Below are 12,955 nucleotides of genomic sequence, written 5' to 3'. Positions count from 1 at the left end.
TAACATTGAATTATTTTTTTACTATTGAATTATTTTTAAAACTTAATTCTACCAAAAACAATTCAGTATGGATTTTTTTAAATCAAATTCACTTATCCACTCAGTTATTAGTTCAAAATATTATTGAGCACATATCATGTTCTAGGCAATGCACTAGGTACTATGGATATAACAGAAAACAAAGAACCCTCTGTCTGTACCCTCAGGACACTCCACCCAGCAGGTGAGGTAGATACACAGCAAAGAGTTATTAAGTGCCTAATGAAAGGACTCTGGGAATCTAACCTAGTCGGGATGGGGTCAGGAATGCTTCTCTCAAATAAAAGCAATTAAGATAAAATAAAAAAAAAAAATGGTAAGAGCTTAGGCCGAAAGAAAGAAAAAGGCAGAGAGGAGGGAGCACAATGAAAGAGCATTTCAGGAAGAAGTAAATTGTGGAAGAGAAATAATGCAGAATTTAGTGGAGTGGATTTGATCACCAAGGAGACAAATTAGCATGGAAAAAACCCCAACAGAGCAAACCCGATGGAACTCCAATTCTTGGTACAGTTGGTCAGGTTAAGGAGGAACAACCAAAAATATTTTTTGGCTTTACTACATATTTTACTTTGTATTGAATTCTTTGTTTCTCAACCAGAGCTCAAAACCACAAGTATACTGTTTTTATTTTCTGAAATGTAGTGTTCACATGGAATGCAAAAATTAACACTCTTAGATACCCTCTCCTTACAAGAAGCTTTCATCTATATGGTCTCATTTAATCCTTATGACAGCTTTCACCAAAGGATTGCTCTCTGCTTTTTACCAAGGCTTAGAGACTATTGTTTTCCAAGCATCCAGGATGGCAGATCCAGGATTAGAATCCAGATTTGAGGGTCCTTTGTCCATTGCACTTTCCAGGACACCACACAATGGTTCTTAAGACTGGTTAGCTTAAGAATCCTATTCGTCCATCAAATGCTTATTAACATCCTGTGTGCTAATGAACAAGATAGATTAGTTTCCTGTCTGTTTCCTGTGGAAACTACATTCTACTCATAAACAGATTAATGTCATAAGTCAGGATTTAAAAAAAAACTTTTTAAAAAGTTCTCATTTATTTTGGAGTAAAAAACCTTTCATGACCCAAGGAATGAAATGAGGTACTTACATTTGGACTCCATTTCTCTGGTGTCTCCTGTGTCCATTTCCGTTGGTATTCAGATTATTTGGCGCTCTCTCTCCCAAATGACCATGGACACTATGAGCAAAGGCATGGCCAGGAAAAATGTCAGTATTTTGTGCAGATTGGCTGGTTAGGATAGTTTCCTTCTCACACATTCATCCAAAGGCTTTTCCATCTGCTGTCAAGTTTTTAGGCACTACTGCATGTGATTCCAAAGACTGACACTGTTAATACCCAGAGTTATGTTCCATCAAAACCTCTCCATGTTGGGAGCAAGAACTTTCCTAGAGTAAAGCTTAGTAGGATAAATCCAGTTATGCTTCTAGTTTATAGCCCAAGCTTTGTATTAAAAGTGGCCTCAGCAACCTGAACGACTAATTTTCCTTTCCAACATGCATGTTTCTTACCTTGCTGGTAGGAGAGAAAGGGGGTTGTTGGCAACCATTCTCCCAATCAAATCCCATAAATAGTCTGGCCCATTTCTTCTGTGCCATGTTCCAGAACTCAATAGACACCTAGGAAGAAGAAAGTAATGCACTAAAAACATAAAAGGTGGCAGGTCAGGTTAATGCAAAATGTAGAAACATTCCTTTCCTGAAACTCTCCTGGAAAGGAAAGTTAGGTTTGGCAGGGCCCATTCTGCTACCGTGGATGTACAGCAACCTCCAAACCTGGAAATAATTGATCCATCCTTTGCAGGAAGAGGGGCAGGGGTGGGGGACATATCACATTCCAGAATTCTAAAGGACACCAGGTTGCAAACTATTGGGTAGATTAAGTGGAATGAGATTTCAGAGGAAGGAGCAGAAAAAGGAAGACAACAAAGAGGAAAAGGAAAGATGGAAGAAATGAGAAGCAGTATGGGAAAGAGACAGAAAGCATCCTGTTATAGGAACTGCAGAAACAGAGATCTGTTATCAAAGGCATAGGTATCTCAGGCAGAGTGGATGTGGCAGTTGAAGTCCGGTAGCCGCAAGGCAAGTGAGCTCCAAATACAATTCAGCCCCCTGCCAGGCAAAGGCCGTCCAGCAAGGAGGCCAAGGGAGCAATGGGAACCCAGAAAGAAAGGACAGCTTCTTTGGGGATGGAGTGCTTATAAAATGCATAGATCTTTGGAACCTTATCTAGGTGATCAGAATCTTCTGGGGTCCTGCCTGGGCTATTTGACAAATACCCGAGGTGAGTTTTAGGCACAATTAAGTTTAATCACCACTGGCCGAGATGATAAAGTTGGGTGGTCAAAGCCTTGGGTCATAGACTGTCCAAGGCTATCTCCTGGTCACAGCACCTAGGGCAGAGCTGTCTGGACAAAACAGACCCCCTAGTTACAGAGATCTTGGATTTCTTTGTGATGAGCCATCACCTGAGGGTCTCTCCATAGAACATCCCTGAAGGTCAGGCCACATTCTCTGACCATAAGTGAGGTTTCTGACAGAGGGTCTGTAGATTTAGAGGTTGTGTCATATTTAATAGTAAGGAGGACACAATCAGGATCTGAGGCTCAGGCGCCAATTGTACCATCAGAGCAGCTTTCAGACCTCATGCTGCAGGACCAAAATGCACTGCTTAGGGAAAGGGAAGAGGGAGAAAGGCCGTAGGAAATCATGTCAGGTAACACTCATCAAGACCCTAGTTGGAAAGCAATATGCTAGGTGCCAGAGGCAATATGCTCCCTCACAGAACTGTTATTCAAGTTTTAGGCCTAAAAATAAATTTGTGAGGAAAATGTGGGTGAAGTAAAAAAGCTCTAATTGATTAGAACTTTGTATATGTGTTCCTTGAATTTCTATTTTCCAGCAGATAAGGCAGACTAACTAAAACCATGTTCAAGGTCAGCAATTCAAACAGAAATCCCTAGCCAAATACACCAATCATTGGCTCGCAGAATAAAAACTGAACTGGAACCACTGTCTATTGCCTGGTAACCCTTGACCCCAACGCTTTCCCTGCCCTCTTGTGTTTGGGTTGGTTAGTTGTTCTAGTTCCAAGTTTTTCTTTTAGAGGCTGCCAACTGCAGGAAGCCCTTGCCCTGTACCAGGTGCTTCTGCTCAATGGCACCATAATAATCCAGGCCCTGGCTTCTAGGTTTGCAACATAACCAGCTGCTGCTCAGAACTACTGCAGAATCTCCATAAATACTCCTCGACCCTTACTACTATCCCCTCTGATACACTTTCATGGTAAGGATAAAGGCAAGGCCAATACAATAAAACGGCCTTTAACTCAAAACAAGGAAACAAAAGCCGCTTCCACGATCTCTGGAGGTGTCCTTTGACGTCGTCCTTCCCAATCCATAACCCAGGGCTGGGGACCCGCTCCCCCTGAACCTCTGAGTCACCTCTAGTCTCCCTTCTCTCCACAGCTCCAATGGCAAATCCGTCACGTGGGCCCAGAACGAGAAGAGCAGCCGGGGGCAGCACCTGTGGCAGCGGCTGTCCATCCACATCAACAAGAAAGAGAACCCCAACCAAACGGCTGTCATCAAGCCCTTCCCCAAGAGCACGGAGAGCCGCGGCCTGGGGGCAGGCGGCGCGGGCGGTGGCGCGGGGGCAGCGGGCGGCGCGGGGGGCGCGGGCGGCGGTCCCGGCGGGCCGGAGCCCCCGGACGCCGGCCCCAAGGGGCTGTACGACGTGGCGGAAGCGGAGGAGCACTTCCCCGCGCCCGCGCGCCCGCGCTCGCCGTCGCCCATAAGCACGCTGAGCCAGCGCGCGGGCTCCGCCAGCCGCACGGACGACGACGTGCCGTCGCTGCACTCGGAGCCCGCGGCGCGCAGCAGCTCCTCGCAGGGCTCGCTCATGGAGCAGATCAGCAGTGTGGTGACCCGCTTCACCGCCAACATCAGCGAGCTCAACTCCATGATGCTGTCCACCACGGCCCCCGGCCCCGGCGTGGGCGCCCCGCTCTGCTCGTCGTACCTGATCCCCAAAGAGATCCAGCTGCCCACAACCATGACGACGTTCGCCGAAATCCAGCCGCTGCCCGCCATCGAGGTCACTGGCGGCGCGCAGCCCGCGGCGGCGACCCCGCCGGCTGGGGGCGCTGCCCGGGAGACGCCGACGGCCGGGCCGGAAGCTGCAGCCGGCAAGCCGGACCTGGAAGAGCTGGTGGCTCTCACCCCGCCGTCCCCCTTCAGAGACTCGGTGGACTCGGGGAGTACAACCCCCAACTCGCCAGTGTCGGAGTCGGCCCTCTGTATCCCTTCGTCTCCCAAATATGACACACTTATCATAAGAGATTACACTCAGAGCTCCTCGTCGTTGTGAATGTCATTGGAAACCACGCTGGGTTCCGCCAAGGGAGCCAAGACCTCCCGTGTTCACGCAGACACAGTGACAAGCATATTCGCCTGGTTAAGACCCGAGGTGGAAGATGCCAAGTACACCCGTAATGGAAACACGAGATTAATAGTGCTATTTAACATCAACCGACGAAGACACCGACCACAAATCCTTTGGCAGATTTTCTTCTAGTGGCCTTAGAAAACATGGGCTTTTAAGAAACACTGCTTATATTTTTGAGGGCTGACAAGAGTCTGTTGAACCAGTTCCATACCAAGTGCTTTGCTCTAGGGAAGCAATGAGTGTGTAACAGCATAATGGAGGGGGAAAAGCATAGTTATTAAGCAACTGTACAAAGTTTTGTTTGTTTACTTTAATTCTTTTCCCAGAAGATTCTTTGATTCACCAAACATGAATGTACATTTTCTAACAAACTCAAAATCTGGGACCAAAACATTAACCTTTCGCTCTCTTTTTTTGTTTTTTGGGGTTTTTTTTTCCGTTTTTTTCTCTTTTTTTCTGTCCTTTAAAGACTTTGAAAAGCAGTAACTTGGGCCCAGTATTTACTGAGGCATTGTTGTCAGTGTGTCCCATGCATAACACACAACTGGATAATGAGTGCTGCGCTGATGTGTATAAGGCTTTTACCAGAGACATTCCTCTCCAATTTGGTTTTGAAATCCTCTTTCAAAAGCCTGCATCCGGGAGTCCACCTAGTTGATTTCAATTCACCTCCATTAACCAAGAAAACCAATGGAAGATTTCTTGACTATTTCACCATGTTGCCAATCAATACTGGAGTAGCAAAAAAATATTTTCTGGAATACTGTTTTGTAATTCCCTCACTGGGGTACCGTTGTGTAGCTGGAAATTCTCTTTATAATAATAATAATTCCTGAGCTCCAGCTTGGCTATCACTTTCATGAAATGTGGCCACTCCTCCTTATGAATGCTGTTCCATTAGCATTGCCAGCTAAAATATTAAAATATGCATTTGGGCTTCTCCATTCCTTTCTTTTGAGAACCTGATGCACAAAGAGCTCCTCTGTTCTTTCCAAGTCCCACCACTGGAAGAATGGTCTATAGACCCAGCGAAGACAGCGACGTGATTAGAGGGACTGTTGTTCAAAAAGTTAACACAATCTTAATACGCTGGAAATTTTAAACTGTGTCAAGTCGGCTTAGCAGAGATTTAGCTATGCCAGTGAGCAGTGATTTTAACTTTTTTTGGCTGCTTAAAGAGGGCAGCTATGAACTATGACAAATGTAGATTTTTCAAAGCAATACAGAATATTAAAACAGAGGAACCTTAATGAATATAAACCACACAGTCTCTTAGCCATTCCAAAAAGAGGCAAAGCAATTATTAGTATTTCCTTTTTAAAATAATTATTAATATGATTTTGTGCACTTCATACTGTCACTTTTTAAATACTGCAGAAAAGAGATTTAAAGATATACTAGAAATACATGTGCTTTAATAGGCTCATATAGGTAGAATTCATAGCTCAAGACCTGCATCCACGGTCATCTCTTTCTTCTCATTACAGTTGTCCTCAGGTGCCAAATGTTTTTTTGTGTTGTTTTGTTTTGGTTTGGTTTGGTTTCGTTTCGTTTCATTTTAAATTTTAAAATAAAGATAGTAATAAAAGGAGGAGGTGTCCTATAAATTTAAAGTTCAGTTGATCCAGCCTTATACTAAAGCTAGCCTTATGAAAAAGATTTGCTGTGAGGCAGAAGTATATTTTTAGCAGAAAGAAAAATAAATGAAACCTTTTTCCTTGAGCTCAATATCCTTATATTGGCATGTATTTTTTTGTTTCATATCTACTTTAAAAAAAGGAATTGAGAAATGGAAATATATCCATTGGTGTAATTTATCATGCCCCACTTTTAAAAGTTATAGGAAATATACTTCTTGATTTTCCTTTACTTATATCTGTTCTTATATTAAATTTAAAATCAAATCTCCCAGTATAAAATGTTAAAAGCTGATATTAGTTTACTAAAATATAAACTTGAAAATCAAACTTACCATACCACATTTGAAAATATCATCAGAGCACCCTGAACCCACATGTTATAATGAGACTCTTGAAGCAGAGTGAATTTAGCTAAGCTTTACAGTTTCATTGAATGTGAACTCTGCCTCTACTTAAAAAAACAAATATAAATATTTTGATTAACACCCTTCAATCCTCATGAAAAGGGTGGCATTCACCTGAGGATTACCATTTTGATTTCTTAAACATTGAAACCTTTCCAAATATACTCAACTAAGTTTTAAATTCGTTTCCCATGCCTTTAGGTTGATTTCCATTTTATTCTCAAGTGTAAGTTTCACCGTGTTGACCAACAGAATATTTTTAGAAAACTTTCTCCATGATCAAATTTCTCTTCTAAATTTTAGTAACATATTTCTTTAAAAAAATACACCACTTTATGAGAAAATTCATCAGAAATTAAAATGTAATACAAATAAATTGCTGTCTGATAATGCCATATGAAATTATAATCAACTGTAATAAGAAAAATATTCATCCAATTAGAGGAGAACAAGGTGTACTTTTCTCTGTGTTTTTATGCCCTTTGCCCTTCATTCAATACATTCTATAATGCATAATATTAGTAATGCACTTTTGGGATCTTTTATTTTGGAATGATGCTAACTCTGTCTCTTTGCCAATTCTAATACCAGGTTCCAAGTAATAAATCTACAAGGAAAACTGAATATTCATTCTAGGGCTAGGATATGAACTTCACAATTCATTTGGGTACCTATTTTCATTGAATTTCCTTGAAAACAGTCTGTTCCTGGTGCCCAGTGATCACTCAGTCGGACCAGCATGACTAAAAGGAAGGGGAAAAGACAGTGAAATGCTGAGATTCAGAAAAGTGACCCTAAAGGACAGTTTGGTCCAAGGATGAAAAGAAGAAGACCTACTTTGATCGAGTTATATGGACCATCTAAGGAGTCCACTCACTCTTCTGTTCTGGGAGAGGAGTAGGGGCAGCCTGAGAAGACCCTATGTGGATTGGGAAGAAGCTTCTCTCTGGGTTAGGGGTGGGGAGCAGAAGGGAGTATGCAAAGGAAAACCATATGAGATTTGACTGAAGTAAAGAAAAACAGTAAATCCCCGAATGTACTAATCCTTGTTAGTAAAAGTCTTTCCCAAACTTCTGCTGTTACCAGCAAGTGATCAGGAAGACTAGGAGCTATTTCTGACTGTGAATGAATTGTGTAATGGCTCTGCTGCAGTTCTGTGACTTCCAAACCAGGAATTAAACACTTTTTAAGAAAAAACAAAAAAACAAAAACAAAAAAAAAAACCATTTCCTATGCTAGTCTCCCAGCAAAATGTACATGTTTTGGAGACTTCAAAAGTATTATCTGAGTTCACATTTAGCCACAGCTTATTAATAACCCTCAAGCTGTCAGAATCTCTATAGTTACCATTTACAATTTTATACTGTGAAAAAAATACAGATCAGTGAAAAACATAAAGATAAATTGAAATTCACTTTTAAGAGGGTCTGAGGCCTGGGAGATTCTCTACTATCTGTTGAAGAGTGAGGCATGTATAAAATAGTTGGCTGAATTTCACTGATCTTCCCAATGTGAACAAATATACTATGTATATTGTGTGTATTTCTAGAATTCAATGGCAGCTGCTGGTGGTGTTGTAATTAGAAATCTATATAGAATATAGATGTTTTAGAGAGATGGTGCCAATCCTAAAAGATTTGTGTGGGCTACAAGTGCTTGTACTTACTTTTTTCTGCACTTTAACGGATTTGGTTTTAAAATTGTGTGCGCGTATCTGTTCTTTTTCTGTTGTTGCAGCTTGTACTATTAAAACAATAGAGAATGTTAAATTATTTTGATGTGAATTGCAAATGATTTTTTTCATAAAGTTTAACATTTTTATCAGCATTGTTTTGCTTTGTACTTGTATAAATGTGTTTTATTTTAGCCTTCAAAAGTACACTTGCCTGTTTCTCAGTTGTCTAAATCATGTTATAGTTGGTGTTTGTGAAGTCAGTTACTTTTTGAAAAATATTAAAAAAGAAACTATGGTATGACTTTAAGATTCTTCCCCTTAAATGTTTAGAATGTTGTCTTAATAGTGTTTTCTAAGACCCAAAGAGCCATACTATTAATCTTAAATTCTGAATGATATATACATTCAAATTATGGGATTGACAAAGTAGCCTATGGACAATAGATTAAATTAAAAATGTAAACCAACCATAAACCAACCCAAGATGCTGTCCTCAAAGACATCTACAAACACCTTTTAAGACAAATATTTTTTTAAAAAAACAATGAAGCATGTAGGGATTATACCTTGCTTTTGTGTCTGGAAATACAAATACGAATTATAGTGCCACAATTATCTGTGTTGGTAGAGGTTACATCATAAAAATAATATAGATTATGTGTGTTTATATATCTGTGAATGTCTGGATGTATATACAAACAACACACATCTATGTAGATTTTTTCCTTTTGAGTCCATCTGTGTATGTGTCTCTGTGTGTATGTTTGTTTGTGTGCGCATGTATGGGCATATCTGTATAATTTTACCAGAAAAAAAAATTACTTGTGAAATCACTTTCTATTTTGATGGATTCTTAAGCAAATTTACACTCCTTGAACACAAATTATCTAAAACCTAAAAGCATGATGTGTGGAAGAGAAAAACAATGTAGACTTTAAAACATAGCTTCTCTCTGCTTCCCTACATTGTATTATTTATACACATATAATATGTATATACATATATTCTTATACATATGGAAATTGATACAAAATATGTTTGATCTTAAAAAAGAAAACCATTTTGTGTGCTTTGTCAGACTCTCCTGCTTCAGTGTCTTCTATTGTGAAGTAATACAAATGGGCATATATTTATATAAACTTAAGGCTAAGGTGAGATGACTGAGGTGAGATATCTGGACCACATACAGCAAATCATTTTCTAAAGATCAAATGAGTCTTGTAAGACTCCATAGACTCATGGTAGGAAAGTCAAAACCAGCTGATGTGATAGAAATGGCAGTGAATTAAAAAATCCATTACCCTGACCCATGTAACTTGGAAAAATTACCTTGAGTTCTCTATAACTCAGTTCCTCTTTCTTTAAATGCAGAGATGAATTACAATAATCTGTGAGATTTCTTTCATATTCAGCATTTCTGGTACATGACAAATGCTCAATAGATAATAGTTATTATTAGTGGCAATATAGAATTTATAATACAGTTAATATTCATCTTAAATATATGGAATATTACTATAAAAAATTCTTGTCCCACTTAAAGTATATATCACTGTGGGGGGGGGGAGTGGGGGTGGCAGGTAGCCTGTTGAGGTTTGAACTCATGCAACCTTGGAACTGTCCATTTAGGATGACTTAGCAAATTGATCTTAAACACCACAGAAAGAATGCTTTTCTTCTGTTATAATCTATGCTGAACACTGGCCAATTTTTTGGTTATACTGTACATGAATGATCAGTTTTTAAAAACAATTCTCAATCATTTACTTTTTAGTGTAGTTAGCTAGATACATAGGTAGATAAATAGAATTATATTAATGAAATTATCTCCTTAGAAACAGTATAGTATTTACTTTTTTTTCTCAAAGTATTTTGTAATTCAGAATCAACTACTACATTTCACCCTGTTTATTATTTTTAAGAAGTATTTTGGAAGATAAATTCTGTGAAGAAAACCTGGAGACTCAGCTTATATGGCCATTCTTAGAGTCCTAAACAAAAAGTATTATAGAAAAACTTAACCTCCACATAAACGAATAGTTTAAATTAACTTTTACTCCAAACCAAGGGCATTTATTTTTGCCATGACATATGAGTGTTTTTGATGTTTATGACCCATGTAAACATTTATATCAACAGGCTAGTCATGTGGTATAAATGTATATATATATATATATATATATATATATATATATACACACACACACACATATATATATCAGACACATTTGGCTTATTTATATATACCTTGTATTTTTACCAGTTGTCACAAAATAAAGCTTTACATAACTATCATGCTTCTATAACAGGAAAAATGCTAAATAATAAATTATATGATATGTCTATGAAAATGACATAATGCAGTAAATTGGCTTTCTCAACTGCTAAATAGTAATAGGTGTTTCATAAAATAAAAGATTTTAGAGTTTTAAAGGTTTGGAAAACCTAATAACTCTAAGTTAAATGGATACTTTTGCTTAAGAACTTTAAATATGCTAATGTATATTAACTTTAGAATTTTATTTTTTTATGAATAGTCTCCTCTGAGTCCAGCTTCATAGAATGAATTTTGAAAATGCTGATATAAAATTTATAATTTGTACACACTTTCTTCTTTCAGTCTTGAAAACTAATTGCTATTTCCATAATTATCTCCTAAGACTTTTAGAGAAGAAAATCAGGATTGATAGTGTCACCTTCAGAGCCATTTTACTGAGCCATGGGAAGTCTTAATTTTATTTTCAACTTTCCTCCTATTTGCTGATTTCTCAGGGTTCTTCCAGCACATTAACTTTTAGGGATCAAGCTGAAGATTTTCTTTTCCCTTTTCTTTCTTTTTTTTTTTCCTTTCTTTTTTGCTTTTGTTTTCACCAGACATGTTGGATGTCTCCAACAGCTTTGGATGAAGCAATAGATGACACAGTAGCATTAGGAGATGTGGAGCAGCCAGTGGACTGTGTGCCAGGAGCATTAGAAGACTATAAGAGTGTTATCCAGAAGTCATTTTAGAAAATTTTTTCAAGTTTTTTTTTTCCAAATTACCTAAATAAAGCCAAGTTACATGGGCATATCTATTACATATACTATATTAATGCATTTCTACTCTGACATGTTCAAAGAATGATGTGTACCTTTTGCTTCCTTGTGTATTGTGGTACTGTCACATACTTGTCTCTGAAGAGCTCAAATCACATCATGAACCCTAGTATATTCACCTCACCCTACACTCCAAGTAGATATTAAAAACTCTAAATGTATACAGAGAGAAAAGTTCTTATTCTGGGAGGCCAGTGCCCACCCTCACAATCTAGGACAAATCAGCAGCAAAATTAGGTCATAAGAGAGAAGCCAGTAGAAACGCTTTCTTGCTCTTTGCATAGTAACAAAAAGCCCCAAATTCAATTCCTAAGAAATAAGGGGCTGAGATAGAGCCATTACAAATGGACAAAGTTGGAGTGAAAGATACAATAAAAATACAAGTAACGATGGCTAGGCCAACAAACAAAAGCCCAAATAAATTAAAGCTGAGGCCTAAAGAAAAATAATGTAATTGTGTTACTGAATGACATAGCACCTTCAGTTAACACAATCCTTGCATATGCAAAACATTGAGACAGACAAATGTTAAATAAACAAAGGTGGGTGTAGGAATATTAATGTCCAACAAGAAATAATTCAAAATGAAATTAATATAGAGGGTCAAAAGGGATATTTTGAATTGGTAAGAACCTACTCAGAATACAGAACAGTCCTAAACCTATGTGTACTTAGCAACATGGTTTCAGAACATATAAAGCAAAGACTAATAGAAACATCTACACACAAAAATTCCACAATAACAACCTTTTTAATATACTGAACTCACAAATACATCAAGAAGCCAAAAGAAAAAAAAGGAAATAAAATTTAGATGAATCAAGTAACAAATACCATGAATAATCAAACTTATTTAGAGCTTTCTTCTTTTCATTCTTTTCATCATCCATGAAACGTTTATAAACATTAATCTTGGATTTTACCACAAAGGAAATCTTAACAAATCCCAAAAAACCAAAATCATATAGTCTATATTCACTGACTAAAAAAATAAATTTTGAAATTAAAGAAAAAGATATGCAGAAGAAATATGTTCATTTGGGATCTCTTTTCTGAGATCTTTTTTTTAGTATGAAGAGGAAATCTTAACTGAAATTACACCCTACTTAGAAATGAACATTTGTAAAAACCCTGCATATTAACATCCGTAGAGCCACTAAAGAGTACTCCAAAGAAAATATTTTACACTAAATGTGTACATTAAAAAATAGACTGAGAGTAAATTAAACATTCAACTGAATATGTTGAAAAATAAGCAGTAAGACAAAGAAAATACAAATAATAATGATTAAGTCAAAATTAATATAAGAATGCAAATAAATAACAGAAAATTAAAAGTGATCATTAAAACCAAAGTCTTCTAATTTGAAAAGACCAATACTTTGACAAACATGTGTCAAATTTAATCAAGTAAAGAGAGACAAACCACAATTAATATTAGTAGTAAGAAAGGAGTCAGAGCTACACATATAGAGAGTACATATAAGGAAACACTAGGTAAAACTTGATACTAATAAATCTGAAAATATAGGTGAATATTATGCTAGGAAAACATAAATTATCTAATTGAAACAAAAATAAATAGAAAATGCAGAAAAACTAAAAATGATAAAAGATCATGAAAGAAATTTTAA

General features: G+C 37.6%; 1 protein-coding gene across 4 annotated transcripts in view; it reads left to right on the top strand.

Moving 5' to 3' along the window:
* The window catches only part of GRM5 (glutamate metabotropic receptor 5), a 528,255-nt gene extending 518,950 nt beyond the window's left edge, over nt 1-9,305 (top strand). For all 4 annotated transcript variants that reach the window (XM_053900181.1, XM_053900183.1, XM_053900180.1 and 1 more), the window contains one exon: nt 3,528-9,305. In XM_053900181.1, the coding sequence (XP_053756156.1) occupies nt 3,528-4,428 (901 nt within the window). In that variant the 3' untranslated portion in view covers nt 4,429-9,305. The remainder of the gene's footprint in view (nt 1-3,527) is intronic.
* The last annotated feature ends 3,650 nt before the right edge of the window (nt 9,306-12,955 follow it).

The sequence above is a fragment of the Panthera pardus genome, unplaced genomic scaffold (genome assembly GCF_024362965.1).
Source record: "Panthera pardus isolate Hobbes unplaced genomic scaffold, ASM2436296v1 HiC_scaffold_12, whole genome shotgun sequence".
Taxonomy (NCBI): domain Eukaryota; kingdom Metazoa; phylum Chordata; class Mammalia; order Carnivora; family Felidae; genus Panthera; species Panthera pardus.
The sequence above is the reverse complement of the archived record's forward strand: the minus strand, read 5'-3'. Positions and strand labels throughout refer to the sequence as shown.